The following is a 24,793-nucleotide window of genomic DNA, read 5'->3' on the forward strand; positions in this document are numbered from 1 at the left end:
GATCCCTGGAGTGGCAGGAGGGACCGGCCCGGCCAGTCCGCTCGTCCTCAGGTGCTGCGAGAACGGGGAGAGGCAGAGCGGGTGTGGAAGGAGATCAGGAGTCTGTGCAGCAGGGGCTAACTGAGCAGCCAGACTTCTGAAGGATTATCCGTTTACAGCCTCCCAATCTAGAGACGGGACTCCCACTGAAGATAGCACTATTGTTTAACAACAGGCTTTGATGGCACCTAGGGCAAGTGTTCACGGAGATTTAAGAGAATGGGAGTTCTGAAACATTTGCGTTTTCAGTATTCCACCTCTTAGGGCTTTTTCTAACTTCCTAAACGTGTTGTTTTTGCTTGTTTTGTTATTCCCAGTTGGTTGCCCTGTAGATTCCTAGTAAAACCCTTAAGTGAGAAGGACTGTGCCCTATGCTGGTCTTAAGGGAATAAGGAAAAGTAGGGCTGGAGAAAGCTACATGGGGCCGAGTAGGCCTATCAGGAGACAGAGAAAGAAGCATATACTGGTAGCTATCCACTGCTGAGGGACAGAGAAAAGGGGCGGTCTACCTCACACACTAAAGGTTTTTATTTGACAGACAAGAAGCTGCAAAACGTTGGCATTTTTATTCAGACGTATAAAAACAAAACAAAAAAACTTCAGGGCTAACAACAGATACCCCCAGTTTCCCATCCATGGGGACAGAAGTCTGAAGCTGGGTCCTCTTTCTATGCCACCTGGAAACTTCCCACTACTGGATGAGAATAGCTCCTAAAAGTGGCTCTTGGGACCACTGTGAATCCGTCCCTTGGGTGGAGATCATATACAGCACATGTAGGTTATGGTTTACACAGAGATGCCCAGTTATTTTTCCTTCTGACCACCCCCACTCCCACCTTCTGAGATAAGAAGTCTGGGTGTAGGAGCAGGCTGTAGTTGCTGGAGTTAGACTTGATTCAGTGCAAAAACAAGAAGACAATGCCCCTTCAAGGGCTCTGACTTATATATCAGTTTTCCTTGATACTTTACAGTAAGAGCACATGCATTGGAAAATCTTGAATCCGGACCTGCTATTTGATTTACTTAATCTCTTTAAGGCTCAGTTTCCTTATTTGTAAAATGGGATAATACCTAGCATACAGAATTGGTGTCAAGGATTAAGTTAGATAATGTTGGTAAAGTTTAGCATGATGCTCGACACATAGTAAATGCTCAGTTAATAGTAATCATTAATATCTACTCCCAACCTCTTCACAAGATTTTAAGCTTCTCATTTTTTCTAGGGGGTTAAGGGTCACAAGCCAAAATTTTGCTTTCCCCTGCCAGGTTTCCCCCTTTCCCCTTCCTTCGAAGTCTGATGGGCAACAAAGGCACACTTTAAAGCCTAGTCTCAACAAGTCAGAGTCTAAGAGAAAGGGACATGGGGAGTAATCCTTCATATCGCCAGGGAGTTCCCCCAAGGAAGTTGAGGAATGGGACTGGGAAAGCACATAAAATAGGGAAAACCATCTCCTTTCCTGGGTTTGGGAAAGAGAAAAAGTGCAAAGCTGGCTAATACCACAAGAATTTTGTGTCCGAGTGTTTAAGGCCTCCAAAGGTTGATTGGAATTGTCTAGGACTAGGGAAATGGGGCTGAGATCTGTGAGGGAGACAGACTAAGGAGAAGAGGGGTACCCTCCAGAGGCACTAGCTGCCATCAGATGCTCCCTGAGTACCTCAGTGAGCAGGGGTTATGTTCTCTGGGCATTAGCCTTGGGGAAAAGCCGGCTATGCCAGTAATCGGGGTTATCAAAGGCAGAGTCAGTGGCTTCTAAACTACGTAGAGTTTTGAGGCGGGCATAATGGACCTGGGGGCCATGGTGTACAGGCCCCTGGAAAGCTCTCATTTCTTCATACCCTTGCTCAGCTGCTGGGCAGGCCTCCATGGCTGCATAATCCCCCCCAGGACCTCCTCCACCACGTCGCCGATTCATATATTCATAATCTTCATCCGGAGTTGTGCTGGCGTTGGGCATGGTGGGCACGGGGTTGAGCGGGCAACTCTGTGTGCTGCCCAGGGAAGCACTGAGGTCTGATCCCACATCCATGTACTCGTAACCCAGCTCCTCAAGGGAACTTGGCCTAGGGGGACGAGATGAACTGCACTTTCTCCTCCGGTTCATGTATTCATACTCGTCGTCGTCATCTTCTTCTTCAGTACCCAGGACAGAACTGAGACCCACTGAAGAAAGGGTGCCTTCCCGGGAGGAGGTACCTGAGGGTTGAGAAGAGAGGCTAGGTATGTGGTATTACTTCATTGTAATAGGCAGTGAGGAGTGGGGGAGTCTTAGGAAAAAATGAATAGGGAGGGATATGATCAGAGAAGACAGAAGGATCAAGAGGAGCCTGTGGAAGGAGGATTAGAGAAAGATTTGAGGAAAGCGCTACAGAAAGTCAGGCACCTTTGAGGTGTGCATCTGGCATGACATAACCATTGACATCCTCTTCCTCTAACCCTGGTGGGGACTGTGGGGTGACAGGAGTAAGCAGGCTGTGGCGCTGGGAATGGTAGGCACTGTCTCCTCGTGGCCGTGGGCTCCGGCTCCGGCTTCTACACATGGATACCTTCTCCTGGAGCTCGGCCTCAGAGCCTGTCACATGGCCCTCCGATGACTCTGATGCCAGGCGTCCCCGTGGCACTGGGTGCAGAGAGGCTGGACGGTGGCACCGTTCACTACACCCACGAACTGCAGACTTCTAAGGAGGAAAATAATACATGGAGATTTACACAGAAATGAGGGAAGAAGAGAGATTTGTTTAGAAGGAGCTTGGGTCGTTCAGTGCCTTCTGTTTTGTAGGACACTGATTAAACCTCAGAGGTTTTTAAAGTCTCCCACACTACCCCTATCAATCCTAAGACACTGCCACCCAGCCTCTTGGCATCCTCTTAAAGAGACAGACCTTACCTGGGCAGCCTCCCCAAGATTCCCCTGGTTCATAGGCATATATCCCGATGATGGACTTACAAGGCTCTGGCTCTAGGATGAAACAAGTGAGGAAGAAGTTTAGATTAAGAGAGAAATCTACTCACCACAGCGGCCTTTGAATAGTTAATATGGACATCTGTGGGATTCGTGAGGGCGCAGGTGTACAGAGGGCTTAGGGTGCAGAAAGTCTTGGGAAACTGGAAAATCTTACCCCACGTGGCCGAGTAAGTGTTCCAAGTGGCAGGCTAAGGGCAGAGCCTAGTGTGGTTGCCAAGTTCTCCTCCTCTGCCTCCAACTCCAGGTCTAGGTCTAGTTCTGGCTCCAGCTCTACTTCCTCCAGTTCCTTGTTTGTTAGAGCAGGGGGCTCTGCCCCAGGCGGAATTCCAGGCCCACTCTCTCTCTGTGAGGGCAGGTGGTTGATTGTTAAGGTACATCCTGGTTCCAGCCAAGTTCCCTTTTCTCTAGATCTCCTTGGCACCTCCTAATCTCCACTCACCTTTATGACCAGGTACCGTGGTGGGTCTCGGGCCATCCTGGTGAACTCATTGGCTAGTTCTTTAAAGGTTGGGCGAATGTTCTCATCAATCATCCAACCTGGGGGTAAGATGTAGGAAGGAGAGCGATAAGAGGGGAGTGGAGTAGGGAGGGAAGCTACTTAGAAAATGGCTGACGCTTTGTTCCCTCATCTTTGTGCGGGGAGCCTGACATCCACGTAGATGCCATTGGCATCAATAATGTGGAGAGTGCTTAGTGTTTATTGGGCGGAGACCGTTTGGGGCATGCACCGCTGTCCTGGGTATTCACTTTTCATCACTGAGCATTGTTTATCTATGCTTTTTAGGTTTTCAGTCCAATGAAGCAATAATGGAGTAAAAAAAAAAAAGGCTGAAATCAGCAGGTAACTCACACTTGACCATGACCATGTAGACGTCAATGGTACAGATCTGGGGCTGTGCCAACCGCTCCCCCTTCTCCAGCAGATCTGGTACTTCAGCCAGTCGCAGCCCTGCATAGGGCTCTGCCCCAAAGGTCATCAGCTCCCAAACTGTCACTCCTGGTATAGGAAGACATGACTAGTTGATGGCAAAATAGTAGACATGGGCATGCAGATGAAGAGAAGGCAGAACTTGATCTGACCCAGGATCTGAAGGGCTTAGAGATTCTAAGAAAGGGTCTCAAAAGGCATCTTTGGAATTTGGACCAGTGATGGTATGGTGGGCATCCAGATGGACTGACCATAGCTCCAGACGTCACTCTGGTGTGTGTATTTCCCAAAGTGGATACTCTCGAGGGCCATCCACTTAATTGGAGTCTGGGGGATTAAAGACAAAGGTGTCACCAGCTGATTTCCACACATTTTCTTAGCATTTCTAAATCCATGTTCTCCGTCGTTCTTTGCTGCTCTCTAAACTTTTATTTCTGGCATCTCCAGGTTCTTCTCCTTGGACTAACCCTGCAGCATCTGCTAGCCTCTCAAAGAGACCACAGAGTACTTCCCGTCCCCATGCTTCACTCCACCCCTGCCTCCTTACCCAGCCTTTGTGTCACCTTACCTTGGTCTCACTGTGCAGTAGCTGCTTATCATCAGGGGGCAGCAAGTCAGCAACCCCAAAATCTGCCACCTGAACCTGACTAGGTGATTTCAGTAGCACATTTCGGGCAGCCAGGTTCCTGTGCACCATACCATGTTCCTCAAGGTAGTACATTCCCTATAGGGAAGGAAGTATTCTCAAGGTTGGGGAAATTGGTCCTTGAGCTTCAGAATCACCTCAAACCCTAAGGCACCTCTCAACACTTGAACCTCCTGGTCCCCTCCCTGTGGGCCCACAGGCAGTTTCATCTTAGAACTCCTCCAGTCTCCTCTCACCTTGGCAATTTGTACTCCCCAGTTGAGCAGCAGCTGTGGCCCCAGTGCCCCACGGTGTTGTCTCACATGATCCAGCAGGGAGCCCAGAGGCAGGTACTGAGTGATGAGCTGCAGAGATGACCCTGGGCACAGTCCCAGCAGCCGTACAATGTGGGCATGATCGAGGCTGCCAATGGCCAGCATATGCTAAGAGACACAAGAAGGGTCATCCTGGGAACAAACAGGGTCACATAAAACCAGACCAGGGCTCCCCCAACATTCGAAGACATCAACATGGCTAACACAGTATCTGCTAACACGAGACCGTGCTTCTACATAATCGTATCTAATATCAACCCTCTCCTAGTGGCACACAGAACACCCTGCCTTCACTTACGTCCGTCACAGCTTGAAAACTTTGCCGTCCACTCTTGTCCTCAATGACTTTAATGCAGACTGGAATCTTGATCGATTCACCCTCAGGAATCCACACTCCCTGGGAAATTTTGGGCAGGAGTCAGCCTAAGGTCATTCTCCCCGGGCTAGTCCTGTCTCTGAATCTTTCCCTCCTTTGCCCTAGATCCTTTTCCCACCTCCCCAGACTTCCTGTGGGCCACTCACTTTGTGCACAGTTCCGAAGACGCCCGAGCCCAGCACTTTAAGCTTCTTCAGCTCTGTTTCCTTGAAGATTCTGGCCGAGACTTTGTTAGCCTTCTCACTGGGATCCAGAGGCTCTACGCTCTGGAACAGATAGAAAGGAGGTACTCAGGAAAGCCCACTCCCATGTCCCTCTCCAACCCCCTCCCCAGAGGTGGATGCCAAGAGCAGCAAAGCCCAAAGGGGTGGGAGCAGGAAGAGGAATGTCTCTAGTCTTGGAAAGCATTGCAGGCATATGGGGGAATAAAAGACCTGAGGATTGAGGAAGTCGTTTGTGTTCATGAGACCAGAAATCAAGAGGGTCAGGTTTTCCCTTTGTTGGGAGAGAGTTGGTAATACTATCACCTTGAGTACTTTTATACAATTCTCTCTGTTTTTCAAAGCACTTTCACATACATCATCCCCTTTTACCCTTACAGCCACCTTGTAAGGATGAATGTTATTATTTGCTCTGTATACATGCATAAACTGAGGCACAGAGAAGGAAGCTAACTTCTTCAAAGTCATACAGCATATTAATGGCAAAATCAGGACTAGAATGAATCCCATTTCTCTGGCCAGAGTCCTTTCTAATGGACCATACTACCTCCTTGAAGAAAGGGATCAAAGCTCTGGGGAAGGAAGAGGATCTTAAAGGGTGATGGTATAGGGTATGTTTCAAGGGTAAGCTAGGCACTCACCTCACCCCGTTCCAAGTAGCGCCTCATAGCCCTCTTATTCTGAATCCGGCGCCCACGCCAATAGAGAAAAGTGCTGCCCAGGATCAGGAAAATCACTGCCAATCCTACTACCACTGTTAAAGCCATTGCCAGATGGGTTTTGCTGTGGGACAGAGAAGCCCAGAATTATCCTGGGTCTACACTTCCCTTACAAATGTCATTTACACCTGTACTAAAGGTATAGCGCAGATCTGGGGCAAGAAGTTAACATTCACATCTACATATATCCTTGAACAATATGAAGGGGTTAACCTCAATCTCCACCCCAAGACTACTGCAAGTTAATCTTAGGAAGGGAAGACCAGAAGCCTGGATTCTTGTGTCCCCAGGTCCAGTGATAGTAGCCTGTATATAGAGGGCCAGAATGGATAGAGACTTAATCTTCCCAGGAGGTAACGGCCCTTCCCCAAATATTCCCAGCTCCCTAAATCTCCAAGCCCACCATACCTGATCAGTGCCAGTGTTTGGCCTAAACAGTCTTGTAGCTCTGGTCCCTTACACCTGGAGAAGAAAGTCACCTCCTTAAATGGGAGCTTGGTAAACTTCCACAGGAAGCTCAATTCCAACACTCTCAACGTACATTGTTTCAGACCCTACCATGGCATCCCATCCTGAAGCCCAAAGCATATCCCAAGACATGGCTCCCATCTCTGGCTCACCAATCCTCCCTGAGTCCCTCTCTTGAATGAAACTCCCCTGAGCTGAGGTTATTCCAGGTTCCCCAAATTGTAGCGTCATTTTGTGCTGTTACTGAGTTTCCCTTTCTCCAATCCTTCACTACACAGCTGGGAGTGGTTCTTAAGTCATAGTTCCTTCTTTCTTTCTGCTCTCCTCACCATCTTCTTTCCCTCTAGTTCTGTACTCTTACCCCTCTGCCAACACCCTTTTATCATCCCATCACTGACCCCTGGGTGCAGTTCTCATGACAGGGCCGACATTCATTCTGAGCATCTGGGTACTTGTAGATGGGGCCCTTGGCACCGAGGACTCCAAAGGGGCAGCTGCTCACACAATGGGGCCCATCTCGAAAATGGGCACACTGGGCACAAGCATCAGAGCCCTGGGTGGAAGAGAGAAGGTCAGGAAGTATGGTATTCCAAGATCAATTCCACACTTCCCAACAAGAACTAGCCCAGCCATTTAGGATCCTCCATTCACAGACCCTAGCATTATCTGACCTCCCTGTGCCTCTCTATGGCCTTGAAATTTGGCCATATCATTCCCTAGACCCTCCAGTGTTGCCCCGCCCTCTCTCCCTTAGAGATCCTGGTGCTGCTACTGTACCGAGCCATTGCACGTGGTAGTGCCCTCCATGGGTTGGCATTCCGGGTGGCAGGAAAAGCATTCAGCTTCATGGGCAAACTCACGAGGCTCCCTGCAGTGGGGGGCCGGGGGTAAAGGGAGGTGGGTCACTTCCAAGGCCTGACCTTTATGCTCTGATCTCCCAACCACAGGGCCTCCTTCCTAATTCCCACCAAGGCATATACAGAAAGTTGTCTAAAGGCTTTCAGGTGCCACGTGAACAGCTCCATCCCTTGGGTCCATCCCCCAACCCCTTCTTGACTCTCCCCCCTCACTGTACCCATTCAGAAAGTTGCAGTGGGTCACACAGACACCTCCTCGGCTGTAGTTTCGGCAAGATAGGCACTGACTGGGGCCTGGGCCCCAGCATCCCCCAGAGGAGCACAGTGGGTCACACACTTTGCCTTCTGCCACTGGAAAGGAAGGGGTGGGTTAGGAGGAGTCTGAGGTCTCCTAACAAGCCTGTTCCTGAACTCTTGCTCATTACTGCTTCCAGCCTAATGTCCCCCTCTCCTTGGCTCTGTCCCCCATCCCTACTCCCACTTGCAGGGCAGAGCAGCCCTTATACCCCTCTCCTGCCTGATTCCACCGCCCCGTCCGTGGGCCCTTTCCCTCACCGCAGTCTCTGCGGGGCCGATTATGCTTGATGTCCAGTCTCTCTTCCGAAGGCCCCCGAAGCAGCCTGGTCCAGTTCAAAGAATGGTGGTAGCAGAGCTGTCGATTGGCACTTATGTAGATACGCCCAGCACTAATTTCTTTCAAGGATCGGAGGCCCAGAGATGTTACATTCAAGTTCTTCATGATCAACAGTGAGAAGCCCCGGCTGAGAACAAGGAGACTGGATGAGAGGGGAGACTACAGAGGAAAACCTGAGCACGCAGTGGATTCATTTCCATTCAACAAATTTGCTCTGGGCTAATCAACCCACTGAGAGGGACTCCCCCCTCCTTTAGCCTTTGCCCCATCAAACTCCCACTGAATGAGACCATGCCTTGTATTTCACTCAAGGATGCCTGAGAAACTGGGTTCTTTGCCTGGAGATGCGACGACCTCCACACCCCTTACTCACTTGTAGAGGCTTCGGCCCCCAATGGTCGTCAGGTTGGAAAAGACACTGAAGTTGTGCATGTGGGGAGGCCAGGACTGGATGTTCAGGTAACCTGAGGGGTTGGAGAGGGGCACATGAGTGGGGAGCCTCTCCCCTTCCTTCCTCAGGTTTGCCCGGTCCCTCCCCTGACGCCTGGCACATGATTTTCTCAAGTGGTATACTCAGTAAGGGCAGGCTCTCCTCCCATTCACCTGTGATCTCCCGCACTGTCCGGAAGACATTGAGCTTCTCAGGGTCCAGAGCAGGAATCTTGTGCCAGGGGTCTCTGAGGAGAACAGTAAAAACCAGTCAACAAGGTAGAGGCATAACCAAGTAGCAGTGAGCACGCCTAGCCTCAGAACTTAGTTTCCAAACAGCGTTCTCCACTAAAAGGAAACAGGACTCTTGGGAGAAATGGCTGAGGCAGGAGAAATATAACATGAGCCTACAGCATCCTGTGCAAAAAAGTAAGGAAATGCTCAAAGAATGAGGGGTACAAGCCCAAAGAACACAGGAGCCATCATGAAGGGGCCCCACAATGAACAGACCAAGGACAACTGGAATGATGATTGTAAGAGACTCTGAAATGTTGACTAAAACAAGTATCCACACAGATTAAACACACAAACAAGTAAGTAAATAAACAGGAAGGGAAGGCTCTCCCTCACACGAGAATGCCTACAAATAAATACAGGAGGAATAATGGAGTTAGAAAATCATCATTTGGCAATTCTCATAAAAACTGCTTCAGGCAAATATCTCCCCACAAGATACTTATTAATTGCAAAGGGAAAATAGTAACTTTACAGTAGAAAAGCTGGCAGACGCCCCCTTAACCAAGTGACCAGAGGTATCATCACCAATGATGGAACAAATCAACATCATGTGCCTCCTTGATACTTTGCACTGAGAATACAACTGTAGTATTCCTATCAAAATGCATAACTTGAAGCTAAGTGTGAGGCAACATTAGATAAACCCCAACTGAGGAACACACTACCAATCACCTGACCTGTACTCTATCAGCAATGTCAAGGTCATGACCTGTGACAGATTAAAGGAGACTGAAGAGACACCAAATGTCAATGTGTGATCCAGGACGTGAGCAAGACTATTAGCGAAATGTGATTACGATCTGTAGATTAGATAACATTTTGTATCAATGCTAATTTCCCGATTTAAACAATTGTACTATGGTTTTGCAAGAAAATGTTCTTGTTTTCAAGGAATACACACTGAAATGTGTATTTCAGTGGGGTGAGGGGACACCATGTCTGGAAATTTACCTTCAAGTGGTTCAGAAAAACAAGAGCATGTATATATAGTGTGTGTGGTGTGTAGAGACAGAAATGATAAACATGTGGTACATTGGTAACATTTGGGGGATCTGAATAAAGAGTGTATGGGAAATCTTTATACCATTTTTTGCAACTTTAGATCTAAAATTTTGTCCAAAGTAGACAGGTGGCCCTAACGTTTCACACACACACTCACACACACACACACACTCACTCACTCACTCACTCACTGTAAATGCTGTCCTATGGATTAGAATGTCCCTTTGCTCTTTGTGGCTCCAAACCAAGAAGCAGAACTAGGGGAAACAGCTGGAAGTCATGAGACAGATTTTTATCCAATTTAAGTAAGAACATTTAGAAACCTTGAAGAAGGAGGACACAACGTCCCTGTCCCTTGCCACTCAGCTGGCTGGATTGCTTAGGGGTATCTGAGGGGATTCAAGCCCTGGCTGGGGAGTTAAGCACTGTCAGGTCCTTTGTGGCCTCTAAGATTTTATGATCTAGATTCCTGATCAGCTCCACATACGAAGCCTTGAACCAATGCAATGAACCGTGAGCAGGTGGATGGGGTGGGGGATCAGGGGATGAAAGCAGAATCTCTAACCCATTGAGGCCGGTGATAAGAAAGTCCAGGTTGCCCAGGATCTTGGTGCAGTTCACAAATCCATCAATGTTGCTCGAGTCCACAGTCTGGAAGCGGCTCCCAGAGCCCGTCCCCTCACAAGCTGTAAACACAGAAGAGGCTCACTGGGGAGGGGGTGTGGGGGGTGGAGTCTGAGTAGGCTCAGGGGAAAGGGTATCTCTTCACCAACTCCTTACCATCTCTTACTCACCTTTGGGGCACAGACCCCCACAAGGTTCACATATCTTGAGTCCATTTTTATCTACTTCCATTTTGTCAGGAGGACAAGCCCTGACACAAGATGTTTGATCCACCACAAAGTTATCTAGGAGGGAGGAGGGCACCATTAGAGATGAGGGAGGAACACTGCCAACTACCAACTAACTGAACCTCCTTCCTCCTGCTCGGCACTGCATTTGCTCCAATCGACCACCCGAGGTTCCTTAAGTGCTGTCTCATGGATTAGAAAGGCCCTTTGCTCTTTGGATCCAAAGAGCAGAGCTAGGAGCAATTGCTGGAAGTCATGGGGAGATAGATGCGGGAACGGGACATAGGGGTCATTCATTAGGGGTGACTAGATGATCACAACCAATTGCCCTCTATATCCTCTATTAACCACCCAACTTGATCCATTTTGCCTCCTAAAATTTCATCTAAAATCCTCGTTCCACTACCATTGTTCCTTCCCTTCAGACACTTACGGGGACAGCTGGCTACACAAACTCCTCCATACTGATACTTGGTGTGGGGATTGGGTTCCAGCTGGAAAGTTAGCTTGTTGTAGACAAGAGGCTGTGGACACTGGCGTACACAGGCTCCACTGTCATTGAAGAGCCGGCAGGCCTAGGAACACAGAAGGCTCATAAGACTCATGTTACATATGGACCCCTACTTCCTCCCCAAAGCCCACATCCCATTTCAGAACAGGCAAGCGGTGGTAACAGTACGTACAAAGCAGTCTGTGTCCTGAGGGCCCGAGCAGCCCCCTGCACACTCGTCGTGGCAGCACTGGTTGGGGTTCGGCCCAAAGCAGTGACCATTACACTGAGGGGCACATATGGTCTTGGTCACTACGGACGGAGAGAAAGCACAGCTGTCAGGGCTCACAGGACTGAATTCTGAGGCTATCTCTCACCCTCTTGCCTTAGAGGCTCATCGCTACCCCCTGTCGACACAGGCTGGGGTGGGCAAGGATATGAAAGTGTATATGAGTTTGAAGTCTTTAAAATGAAGTAAACCCACGTGTCTGGCAGTCTTCTGGTCCAGAACCCCAGCATCGCCCCTTGCAGACCTCATGACAGGGGGGACCTGGTTGGGAGGGAAAGTAGCACAAGCGGCTGTCAGAAAGGCTTGCTCAGATCAACAGGGTATGATGTCAGCACACAGGCACCCAGTCCCGGGAAGCGAAGAGCCAGGGCAGCATCCCTCCTTACCCCAGCGGAGCTGGGCTGGGCTCAAGTGAACCTGTCAGCAGGGGGTGGAGCCGCGCCTCCACACCACCCACAGGGCAGCTGAGGGGAGGGCCCGGGGCACATGCCTCACTCAGCCCAGTCCCAACCCAGGAATTTGGTTCTTCTTGGCAAACTGAACCCAGTAGGAATATGTGTGAGTGAGTGGACAGGGAGTGGCAGACTGCGGTCAGGGTTAGGTAGGTTCTAAGAAGCAACGATGTAGGAGTGGAAAGAGAAATGGATGTGCAGTCCAGAGACCTGGCTTCCCACTCAGAGCACAGAGTTCTTTAGCCCCTTTCCTTCACACGCTGCTTCTGCGGTTCGGGTTCTAGGGGACTGACCTGCTCCCTCCTGGCAGGCTCCTTGGGTTAGAGCCCAAGGTTTGTTCAGTGGCAGCTGGGTTCACATTAGGGACATACTGATGAGGGGAAAGGAGTCACTCTGGTTGGGTGGGGGCAAGGGGGCAGTCTTGATCATGGCCACTCACAGGTCCTGCCATTGTCCTTCACCACTATCTCGGCTTCTCGGTCCCGCACGATGTCCCTCCAGTCAACTGTGTCCATGTGACAAAGTTTATCATTCTTCTCAATGTAAACGCCCCCTGACAGAATCTCTGAGGTAGGGAAGAGAAGTGCTGGGGTCAAGGGCTAGTCAGGGAAGTCCTCCTTCTCCCTGCCTCCCCACCAGTCTGAGCAGAGGACATGGGCAGGCGGATATGTCCAATTAAATCCAAACTGCAGAGGAGGCACGCCTTGTAAGAGGAGCAGGCCAAAAGAAAGTCCTTCCCCCTCAGACACCTGTCCAGATCCGGTTTAGCGAGTTGGGGAGGGGAAGGGAAAGAAGGAGAGTAGATCCCTGACTCAAATCCACACCTCCCCACCCCCGCGTGCCCTACCTGTGTGTTTTTCAACTGACTGGGACAGGCAGAATCAGAAGGTGGCCAGGTGGTATTTAACCCCTCTAGTCCTCCAGCTTGGGGCGACTTGTGAGGGCGGGAGGGAGGATTCCCATTCCCAGGGAAGGAGGGACATCAAGGGACACTGTACTCGGAAGTTAGAAGAATGTGTAACAGCCTCAGCTCCAACTCCAGCCCCACCAGGACATAAGGACCCTCCCTGGGGATAGATGCCTCAGCTCCCTGTTAGGGCCCTCTATCATTTAAGGAGGAGTGGACCTTTAGACCGTGGTGGTCAAGGTGGTGGGCACGTTGAACGGGGGTACTTAGAGGGAGCAGTCTTGGGTCATCATCAAAGAGGCACCTGTCAGCAGGTTGGCTGAGGGGCAGGCCTGGAAGGAATCATCAGGAACTGACCAGTGAGCTGAGTAAAGCGGAGCTGGCGCAGAGCATGGCTGGAGTTGGTGTTGTAGTTCAACATGACAAAGATGGCAAACTTCCCATCGTAGACCTGGGTCCCCCGCACCACTCGGAGGTTGGGCAGTGGCAGCGTAGAGAACTCATTCATGGCCACAAGGACGTAGCCGGTCACTTCTCGGATCCACTGTGATGGAGCAGATCGTGTGGGTGAGAGGGAGAGTGGGGCAAGAAGTGTCAATCCGCTTTCCCTCCCTAAGGCACTGAGGAAGCTCTAGCTCCTCTAATTTTTTCCAAGTCCTGTTTTGGAGTAGGGAGTAGCAGGCGCCACACGACTTCTGCAAGTGAAGACAAGCTGTAGAAATAACCGAGGAATTCTAGGCTCCTAGCCTTTCCTTCTCAGGGCTCCTCAGGCCAGGAGGGTCCTTGCTTATCCCTTCCTCACCTCCTCAGGTGCCTCTTGGTCCCTGGTGCAGAACCCCACGTGCCCCTGCCCCCTTCTCAGGGCCAGCCCCTGTGCATCCCCGGCTACAGCGACCAGTCCACAGGCCCCAGATTCCAATCATTGCCCCATAAACACACTGGCTTGGATCTTAGGAACCATGGAGTCTTAGGAATGCTCAACTCCAGCCCTGAGGACAGGAAAGAGGCTTCTGTAGGGAGGACAAGGGGGAAGAGGTCGAGGAAGGAGGTCAGCACTCTAACCTGCAGGAAGGAGAGGTCAGCATTGTGTCCTGTGAGCACGATCTCCAGGTTCCCCATCACCACCTCACACCTCTCGTAGAGCTTGTACAGTGTCTGGTACTGGTTCTCGGCATCGCCGGTCACACTCAGCCCATTCAGAGTCCCAGGGCACACTGTTCCAAGTGGAGGTAAGAATGGCAGAGGCCTGGACACAAGTTTTCGGCCCTGTCCCCCAGGACCACCCCTTGGTTGCCCTCTTCCAGTAACATTTAGCACGATCAGAGCAGCTGCCTCCAAGCCTCCGCCCTAGAGGCAGATGGCAAGGCCAGACTGAGAGCCTCAACTTCCTCTTTTCCCAGAATCCCTTCACTGGCCCCCTGAACAGGAAGGTGAAAGATTGCCTTTTCCCACCTGGGCCTCCTCTGTGCCTCTACTGGGTACTACTTTAGATGCTAAGGAGTTAATCAAGGAGGATGTGGGGTTGTTTTCCCCTCCCTAGAAAGAAGTTAGAAAAGGACCACAGCTTGGTTACCCTCCTCTTCCCTCCCCCGCTCCAACCAGGGCACTTCTCTACCCCCATCCTGCCTCTCTAGGTCCTGGAATAAATATCTCTTTGGGGCAGCACACAGCCCCTATTGTGTCTACTGAGGGTGGGATGGGGGCAGAGGGCGGGGGCAGTGCCTGGGGCCACGGTACGGCCCACAATGAGGCGATTCTATTTAGGAGGAGGGGGCTGCCCCACCCTGTCCCCAGACACCCTGTCCTCAGCCGCTGGCCCCCTCTCTCCCCTCAAGCCTTGGGCTCAGACGAGTGACCTCACTGGCAGGGGGCCTCTGGTGGTAGTGTGGGGGGCTCAGTGTGAGCTCTGTCTATAAAGCTGGAAGATAGGGAGCTGACTGCCCACCTCGCACCCCCTTCATCAACTCTGGCTTTCCTCTCACTCTGCTCCCCGTCCCAGCCCACTCCAGCTCCCTCAGCATCACACTTTCCAGCCCTAGAGTATTTTTCAGCAAATACAGAGAAGCCGGATGGAAACAGCAGCCGACTGCCTCCATTCTAAGCCTTCTACCCAATTTCATCGTCAGAGGAGATTCATTAAGAAGCCTTCCAGGGCTTCCCTGGTGGCGCAGTGGTTGAGAATCTGCCTGCCAATGCAGGGGACACGGGTTCGAGCCCCGGTCTGGGAAGATCCCACATGCCGTGGAGCAACTGGGCCCGTGAGCCATGGCCGCTGAGCCTGCGCATCCGGAGCCTGTGCTCCGCAACAAGAGAGGCCGCGATAGTGAGAGGCCCGCGCACCGCGATGAAGAGTGGCCCCCATTTGCCACAACTAGAGAAAGCCCTTGCCCAGAAAATGAAGACCCAACACAGCCAAAAATAAATAAATTAATTAATAATAATTTAAAAAAAGAATGTTTCCAACATGGCACTCTCACTCACATTAAGGACAGCCTAGACTCGAAGTACATGAGGCATGTCAGTCTTGGGGGTTCACTTTACTTTGTAAGTATGGAGGACATAGGGGCTATGGGAAATGTTGGACCCTGAAGCCCTCCCTACAACTTGTCTCTCCTCTGGCTCAGTGAAAGACCGTGGGGAGGGGGGTAGATACCACCTGTCCCAGCCACCCTTCCCTGAGGCAGTGGCAGCCTAGTGGGAGGCAGGAGTGAATGGAGGGAGGGAGATTGGTGAGGCCCCAACACCTCCTCCCTGATGCACCCCTAGTCTGACCACCTGACCTTTGAAGGGCTCCCATTCCCTATCACACCCCATGAAGGGAAAGGGGTGAGCTAGACCCAGCAGAGGGGTAAACAGGCTGGGAGCTCCCAGAGGAGCCTGGGAACTCTAGGGTCCTTGGGTTGAAAACGAAACGACTAGGAGGTTAGTCGTTTCTGGAACAGCGCCACCCCAACCCCCTTCCTGGCAGGACACCCCCTCTTCCAAGTCAAGGCGCCAACCCTTCTCCCCAGATAAGGGAGCCACGATTTCTGCACAGGGAAGTGGGGTGTGGGCGTGTACACACACACACACACACACACACACACACACACACACACACACACACACACACACACACACTTGTACACGTACACAGCTCCCCTACTGGCCCAGAAATCTACACTGGTTCTGTCCTTGGGTTTCCTTATTTGGAAGGATTTCAGGTGGCCCCATCCATTCCACCTGCCCATATGTGTTTGTGCAAACTTTGTGTCTGTGCTTGGGAGGCTACGGTGTTGGAGATCCCAGTTCCCTGCCACCCTGAGGGTAAAGTCCATATTACACAAATAGGAGCAAAGGGCTGGGTGGGAAGAGAGTATGAACAGCACCTCTGAGGAGGAACCAGGCAGCTTGGGGAGGAGAGGGGGGGTAGGGGAATTAGAAAGTCCCTGCTATACGCAGGGATTAGGGGCACAGGGAGGGCCAGTGGCACAGACCCCCCCTTTGGTAAAGAGCACTGGGGTGGGTCACAGCAAGAATCTCCAGCCCCTCCTTAACCAGAGGCCTCCTCTCCAAAGTCCCCCACCCCCCATCACAGCCAGGACAAAGGGGCTATAGAAGGACTGAGACAGGGCCGGATGCCCAGAGGCTGCAGGATCCAGATAAAGGGTAAAGAGACCCAACCATGCCTGCCTCCTGTCTCCCTCAGGGAAGGTGGCCAGGATCTGGGACTCCTGGGTTCCCAGCTGAAGATTCCAGGGGTCTGGATGGGACAGTGATACACAGTCACTTTACTCAGTCTCTCCCACTCCAATCCCCAGACCCCCGCCCTCCACCAGCTGGGAGTGTTCACATCTCAAGATCCCAGGGTCTAAATTTAGGCCCAGCAACTGTGAGGGAAGCACAGGTGTTTCTCCCACTCCCACCCTGGGGAAGGGGCCCTGACTGTGCCAAACCCCAAGCCGAGATCTGGGGGGAGGGGAGGAAATCAACAGGGTTCCTCCAGTGCCAGCAACCCCAGCACCCCTCAGGTGTCCATGGTCCCAGAGACACCCCAAAGAGGTGGGCTCAGCTGGCATGGGAGTGGGAGGAGGAACAGAGGAGCAATCTGACTCTTGTCTAGACTGCTAGAGACAGCCAGACAATAAACAGAATGGGGGTGGGGGTGACTCTGGGCCTAAGAAGGATGCCCCACCCCAAGGACAGGGAGCTCAGAAGACAGGACAGGTGCCCTGTTGGCCCTCAGGTTGGCGAGAGAAAAGACAGAGAGAAATAGCGTCTGGAAGTCCTTGACCCTATAGCTCCTGGCTCAGTGCTTTGTACATAGTAGATGCTCAATAAGTATTAGTTGAATTGATCTGGGTCTTGACAAAAAAGTTTGGTCAAGTCGGGGACCAGCTAACTTTATTATTTTGAGAGAAAGAGGCCAGTCAGCCTCTGCGGGGCCTCTCACCCTGCTGTCACCTGGACTTGGCCCTTGGGTTAATCTCAGCTCTCCACAGGGCAGGCCCACTCACGGAAGAGGAGGTGCCTCTCTTGTTTTCCAACAGTAGACAACAACAACCTCCCCCCTTCCACAGCTCCGCCCTGCCGGCAAAACAACAAAACTGGAGGTTTTTGAGCCCCTGGGGGCAGGAGGTTGGGAACAAACCGAGAACCCCCCCTTCCCTGCCCCGCTCTTTCCAAGATCTCCACCTCCAATCATCCCCTCACGTTTACAGAATGGAGGTCCCAGCTCCCCTCCCTGCAGGGCCCCTCAGAAGTGTGAACTGTTTCGGCATCAGCCCTATCCGGAGAGACAAATCAGAGGGTCCGCGACACGGCAGGGAGGAGGTGGCCGGGGCAAGGTAGTGGTTCGGGAATCCCGTCCCCGCCCGGACCACGCCGAGAACCTGATCCTGACGGTCTCCGCCCAGGGGGCCCCAGCGCGCCGGGGCTCCGCACCCCCAGCCTCGCACAGCCCGAGCTCCTGCCCCTGGCCTCCGGCACCCCGCGAATTTGTCTCGGAATCCCAGGTTCCGAGCCTGCCGGTGCTCCCGCACCGCTTACCTGCCTGCGAGTTGCCCACCTCGGAGCCCCGGGCCAGGCTGAGGAGGAAGCCCAGCACCTGCAGAGCCCCGTTCGCTCTCATGACTCCAGCGGAGAGTGAGGGGAGCCCAGCCCAATTCGGCCGGGGGGCGGCCCTGGACTAGGACATCTAAGCGGAGCCACCTGAGCCGCCGGAGACTTGGTAGCGGCGGCAGAGGAGGTTGCAAACTGCAACCGGAGCCGGAGCCGGAGTTTGGGGCGGGATGGCAGGGGAGGGGTGTAGTCTGCAAGGGAGCGCAGGGGGAGGGGGTGAATCTCGGCCGCGCCCCCTCGGGCGCGAGGCTGGAGTAGCGATTGCTGGAGCCTCTGCGGCCCGCCCCGAGCGCGCCCCACGCCCCAGTGCCCGGCAACTTGGCCGCGCAGATCCAGGACGGGTCTCGCCCTAATTTTTCTCCGGGAGCTGAAGTAAGGGGAGGCCAAGATTCCAAACGCCCCCAAATGCTTCCAAAGGAGAAAGGTAATGGGGGTGGGGAGAGCGCTCCAAAGCCCGACCCCCTGCAAGTTGGCCTCGCCTACTAACCAAATCACTCAACTCCCCTAGCCGGTTGGGTCACTTGGGGGATTTTCCGTCTGAATGTGAATGCTTCTCTCCGAGTGTGTTTTTGAGGGGGAGGGTGTTTTTGCCGCCCGCTCAGGCCACCTCAGTTTCCCCGGAACCGCCTCGAAACCCCATAACTCATGCACCCTGCCGAGGAACCCGAGCCCCAGAGGCCGCGTGAAATTGCAGTGTCTCCGGCCGCTTCCTCCTCCAGACCCGGCGCCGGCCCGGCCTCTCCCGGGGATTTGGTTGGGGGGCGGGGGTGGCTTCCAGCCTGGGAACAGACCCCGAAGCCCGCCTTTTCACTGCCACTCCGGGAGGGGCTCCCGCACCTGTCGCCGTCCCCTCTGCTGCCCCCCAAGGCCGCCTGGGAGAACAGCTGCCTCCCCTTGCACACTGGGGTCGGACCGCGCCGTCGGAGCGGCCAGCGTTCCCGCCACAGGCGCTCACTTTCCCAGGCCTTCTGGGCCCGGGCTGTCGCTGGAGAGGAGAAGGAGGGGGACGCGGAGAGGGCACTAGAGACTGCGTCCCCCAAAGGCATGAACCCTGGGCACCTCCAGCACTAGCTCCAGGATTCTGGCCAGAGGCGGTGGGGCGCACCTCGAGGTGCTGCCCCAAACCTAGCCAGACTCCAAGTGGATCCGACGGGCACCCCCTGGTGCCCAACCGGCGGCAGTGAGGCCCCACACGGCGTTGCATTCCGGATCTTGCCCAGAGAGCCTAATTATCTTCCCCGGAGTTTCAAGCCTGAAGACTTCGAGAACATTTTAACTTTGATTAAGAAAAATTCCACCTCTCACTCCGAGCAAAGATTACTGGCTAAAATTCTTTAAACTTGCTTTGTATCGATCTTCATCCTAGAGGGCCCATTCTCTGGGGAGGCTACCTCTCTGGAGGCTACCTTTGCCCTCTGGGCGTTGATCTTGCCCTGACCACTTACATAACAGTCATAATAGTAATAGCAACATTAACACATACATACATATACCACGTGGTTTTCAAGTGCTTCCTCAACTTAGAGAATGTTTCACTTAACATAAAAATTATGTGACCTAGGGGACTTCACTCTAGTTTACAGAACTGGAAATGTAGGACTACTCCAAGGTCATCCACCCGGTGACAATGCTGAGATGATCAGGTGATCAGAAGAAGGGACTCCGGTTTTTTGCTAGGATTTCGTCTGTCACTCCGAGACTGGAGCTTCCCCTGCTCAGAATCAAACTGCCGTGATAACTGAGCTAACAGCACTTAAGGGGACTTTCATTTTATCACTCATCCACCTTGACTTAGTTAGTCTTCAGGCTCTGGTTCTGAAGGAGGAAACCCTCCTTAGTTTCTTTGTTTGTAGAGCAGTCATATTTACTTAAAGGTTGTCGTTTGTATTTACTGAGAAAAGACAGGGAGGTCTTCATTACTGAAAGCTAGCTGTATTTCTTCCTGTTATCACCAACCCTAACCCTCCCCTCCCCGACTAGATAGCCAGGTGTGCTTGCTGGAATCCATTCTTCAATACATTATGCTAAACATCAGGGATGTAAACATTGGATAAAGCTGACAAGTAAGGGGCCATCTCTGTTGGGTGCTGCTCTGACTCAATAAATGAAGGAAGGGAGGCTTTATTTACGAACGCTCTCTGCAGTTATCCAGCATCCCTTTATTTTTCCTTTGGTTCTTGTTTTATTGTGAAAAGTAATCAAAAGAAGACATCCTTATCTATCTCACACCAATCTGGCCAAATTACCTCCATCCTCACTTATGTATTCTGACTTCCATCTTGTTACAGTGAATTGTCATTGCTGCTATTTAAGCTAACTGTCACTCTCCCATTCCCATCCCTCACCCCACCCTCACCCCCACCCTCCAGTTCTACACCTCAGTCCATTTCTTTAATTAATTTATTTATTTATTTATTTATTTTTGGCTGCATTGGGTCTTCGTTGCTGCACCCACCTTCTTTAGCTGTGGTGAGCGGGGACTATACTTCGTTGCAGCGCGCGGGCTTCTCATTGCTGTGGCTTCTCTTGTTCTGGAGCTTGGGCTGTAGGCACGTGGGCTTCAGTAGTTGTGGCACGCGGACTCAGTAGTTATGTCACGCGGGCTCTAGAGTGCAGGATCAGTAGTGGTGGCGCACGGACTTAGTTGCTCCGCGGCATATGGGATCTTCTGGGACCAGAGCTCGAACCCATGTCCCCTGCACCGGCAGGCGGATTCTTAACCACTGAGCCACCAGGGAAGCCCCGTCAGTCCATTTCTTCTTGTCTTTTTCCTGTATTATCCCCTTTCTCCTGTATTATCAATTTTTCTCTCTACTAGATCATTCCTATTAGCATACAAGTGTGCTGTAATATCTACCATCTTAAAAAAATAAAACAAAACAAACTTTCTCTGACCACGCCCCTCGTGGCCTTCTAGTCCTTTGCTCCTAACTGCTGCAAGATACTCTATTGTGGGAATCCCTATCCTTTATTTGTTCACTACTCCAATGATTGCCTCCAGCTTCCTGCTACCACAAGCGATGCTGCAATAAATATCCTTGTACGCACATGTCTGCTTTGGTTCTGTGATAATTTCTTCTGCATATTGAGCTCCACAGTCTCTGGAATGTCACACCATTAATAGTGGGATTTCTATATCCCAACCTTCTTGCCAATACTTGACGTTATTTTTATTTATTTATTTTTGGCTGCGTTGGGTCTTCGTTGCTGCCCGCGGGGCTTTCTCTAGTTGTGGCTCTCAGGGGCTGCTCTTCCTTGCTGAGTGCAGGCTTCTCATTGCAGTGGCTTCTCTGGAGCACGGGCTTTAGGCACACAGGCTTCAATAGTTGTGGTATGTGGGTTCAGTAGTTGTGGCACACGGACTTAGTTTCTCCATGGCATGTGGGATCTTCCCGAGCCAGGACTCGAACTCGTGTCCCCTACATTGGCAGGCAGATTCTTAACCACTGCACCACCAGGGAAGTCCTTGACATTACTCAAATTTCCAAGTTGCCATGAATTAAAAATACCTCATTGCCACACACACACACACACACACACACACACACACACACACACACACACACACAGGGCTTCCCTAGTGGCGCAGTGGTTGAGAGTCCACCTGCCGATGCAGGGGACACAGGTTCGTGCCCCGGTCCGGGAAGATCCCACATGCCGCGGAGCAGCTGGGCCCGTGAGCCATGGCCGCTGAGCCTGCGCCTCCGGAGCCTGTGCTCCGCAACAGGGGAGGCCACAACAGTGGGAGGCCCACGTACAACAAAAAAGAAAAGAAAAAAAAAATCTCATTGCATTTCTTTAATGTGTTTGAACATCTCAAATTTTTTCTTACTTTTGGTTTTCCTTTTATGAATTGCCTATTCATTTTCCTTTGCCTATTTTTCTTTTTCTTTTCTTTTTTTTTTTTTTTTTTTGCGGTACGCGGGCCTCTCACTGTTGTGGCCTCTCACGTTGCGGAGCACAGGCTCCGGACGCGCAGGCTCAGCACGGGCCTAGCCGCTCCGCGGCATGTGGGATCTTCCCAGACCGGGGCATGAACCTGTGTCCCCTGCATCGGCAGGCAGACTCTCAACCACTGCGCCACCAGGGAAGCCCTCCTTTGCCTATTTTTCTATTGAGATTTCCATTTAAAAAAATTGATTTGTAGCAGTTTATTTTATTCATTTATTTATTTTGGCTGCACCACTTGGCTTGCAGGCTCTTATTTCCCCTACCAGCGACTGAACCCAGGCCCCGGCAGTGAAAGTGCCGACTCCTAACCACTGGACTGCCAGGGAATTCCCTGTAGCAGTTTAGTGTATATGTATTTACCATATTTGTCCTTCATTGATTTTAGACATTGCAAATATCTCTTCCTAACTTTTATCATTAGCTGTCAATAATGAAATCCTTAATTTTGGTATAATCTAATTAGTCACTATTATTCTTATGGTTTCTGATCTTGATATGTTTAAAGACTTCCCCACCCTGGCAACGATTTATTGAGGTATAATTGAGATATAATTAATATACAATAAACTGCACATATATCAAGTCTACGATGTGATGTTTTGACATACATAACCACAATCAAAATAATGAACATATCCATCACCCAGGAGAATTTCCTTGTGCCTTTTGGCAATTCCTCCTTCCCCATTATCTCCCCCTGCCCCACACCAGCATGTGTATGCCCAGTTGTTCCAGCATCATTTGTTGATAGTAGTAAAATTTTTTTTAAATTTATTTATTTTTGGCTGCAGTTGGGTCTTTGTTGCTGCGTGCAGGCTTTCTCTACTTGCGGCGAGAGGGGCTACTCCTCGTTGCAGTGCGCGTGCTTCTCATTGCAGTGGCTTCTCTTGTTGTGGAGCATGGGCTCTAGGCGAACGGGCTTCAGTAGTTGTGGTTCACGAGTTCAGTGATTGTGGCTCGCGGGCTCTAGAGCGCAGGCTCAGTAGTTGTGGCACACGGGCTTAGCTGCTCCACGGCATGTGGGATCTTCCCCGACTAGGGCTTGAGCCTGTGTCCCTTGCTCGAACCTGTGTCCCCTGCATTGGTAGGTGGATTCTTAACCACTGCGCCACTAGGGAAGTCCCGATAGTAGTAAATTTTTAATACTAAAAAATTCTAGTACTACATAGTTAGAAAAACTGGGCATTTTTTTAAAAAGTTATTTTTTAGGGGAGAAAACTTCAGGGGAGGTATTTTACATACAGAATCCTTTGAAATGGACCTTGTTAAATAAACACTTAGAAGAGGTAAAACGTATATGCCAAGTAAGTTTCATTTAACATAAAGCCCCTGCAGGGACTTCCTTGGCGGTCCAGTGGTTAAGACTCCAGGCTTCCACTACAGGGGGTACTGGTTCGGTCCCTGGTGGGGAACTAAGATCCTGAATGCACGCCCGGTGCGGCCCCCGCACCAAAAAACAAAAACAAAAGAGCCCCTGCAAGAGTGATTAATGCAAAAACAAACAAACAAAACCCCACATACACAATTACAACTAATAAGAACATTAAAAAGATTTCTGGGGACTTCCCTGGCAGTCCAGTGGTTAAGACTCCGTCTTTCCAATGTAGGGGGTGCGGATTTGATCCCTGGTCAGGGAAATAAGATCCCACATGCCTTGGGGCAAAAAATAAAAATAAAAAATAATTTCTGGGACTTCCCTGGTGGTGCAGTGGTTAAGAATCTGCCTGCCAATTCAGGGGACACGGGTTCGAGCCCTGGTCCAGGAAGATCCCACATGCCGCTGAGCAACTAAGCCCATGTGCCACAACTACTGAGCCTGTGCTCTAGAGCCCGGGAGCCACAACTACTGAACCCGAGTGCCACAACTACTGAAGCCCGCGTGCTTAGAGCCCATGCTCTGCAACAAGAGAAGCCACTGTGATGAGAAGCCTGCACACCACAACGAAGAGTAGCCCCTGCTTGCCACAACTAGAGAAAGCAAGCGCGCAGCAACGAAGACCCAATGCAGCCACAAATAAATTAATTAAAATTTATTTAAAAAAAAATTTCTGAGTACAGCATGAATATTACCCAACCAATAGTCGTTATCTTGATCCTAAAACTGGATAATGAAAACGCATGAAATGAATGTTACTGGTCCATCTTACGTATACGTATATATATACATCTTATACTTATGTGTGTATATACAAGTGTCCTAAGTAAAATACTAGTTAACTTAGTATATTAAAAAATAATTGTCTGGGGCTTCCCTGGTGGCGCAGTGGTTGAGAGTCTGCCTGCCGATGCAGGGTACATGGGTTCGTGCCCCGGTCCGGGAAGATCCCACATGCCGCGGAGCGGCTGGGCCTGTGAGCCATGGCCGCTGAGCCTGCGCGTCCGGAGCCTGTGCTCCGCAACGGGAGAGGCCACAACAGTGAGAGGCCCGCGTACTGCAAAAAACAAATAAAATAAAATAAAATAAATAATAATAATAATTGTCTGCACACTTTTTCTAGTTTCTGAAAAACTTGCATGAAGTAGTAAGAAACTGTTCTTGAAAATCAGTAGAACATATCTGTAAAATCATCTGGGTCAAAACTTTTGGCAGGAAAGTCTTTGATTAACATTTTATTTATTTATTTTTCAAACCTTTATTTATTTATTTGTTTGTTTGTTTATGGCTGCTCCGGGCCCATGGCAGTGAACGCACGGAGTCCTAACCACTGGACTGCCAGGGAAGTCCCTTTGATTAACATTACATTTCTTTAATGCTTGCTGGTTTTAAATTCCTTCTCGATCCATTTTGCTATTTATATTTTCCCAGAAATTTATCCATTTCACCTAGACTTATAAATTCATTAGTGTATGGTTATTAATA

General features: G+C 50.9%; 1 protein-coding gene across 1 annotated transcript; it reads right to left on the reverse strand.

Moving 5' to 3' along the window:
* Positions 1 to 224: 224 nt before the first annotated feature.
* ERBB3 (erb-b2 receptor tyrosine kinase 3) lies at positions 225 to 18,135 on the reverse strand. The gene is made up of 28 exons (XM_079937671.1): positions 17,911 to 18,135; positions 13,945 to 14,096; positions 13,240 to 13,426; positions 12,415 to 12,540; positions 11,719 to 11,784; positions 11,428 to 11,546; positions 11,178 to 11,319; positions 10,688 to 10,801; positions 10,459 to 10,579; positions 8,769 to 8,842; positions 8,539 to 8,629; positions 8,087 to 8,292; positions 7,750 to 7,882; positions 7,452 to 7,542; positions 7,073 to 7,227; positions 6,615 to 6,668; positions 6,129 to 6,270; positions 5,413 to 5,532; positions 5,189 to 5,287; positions 4,813 to 4,998; positions 4,499 to 4,654; positions 4,182 to 4,257; positions 3,853 to 3,999; positions 3,442 to 3,539; positions 3,157 to 3,345; positions 2,925 to 2,996; positions 2,421 to 2,715; positions 225 to 2,233 (listed from the first exon to the last, which is right to left on the reverse strand). Exons 1-28 carry the CDS (start codon positions 17,990 to 17,992, stop codon positions 1,710 to 1,712), a joined length of 4,017 nt encoding a protein of 1,338 aa, XP_079793797.1. The 5' UTR covers positions 17,993 to 18,135; the 3' UTR covers positions 225 to 1,709.
* Positions 18,136 to 24,793: the final 6,658 nt, after the last annotated feature.

The sequence above is a fragment of the Stenella coeruleoalba genome (genome assembly GCF_951394435.1).
Source record: "Stenella coeruleoalba genome assembly, chromosome: 11".
Classification (NCBI taxonomy): Eukaryota; Metazoa; Chordata; class Mammalia; order Artiodactyla; family Delphinidae; genus Stenella; species Stenella coeruleoalba.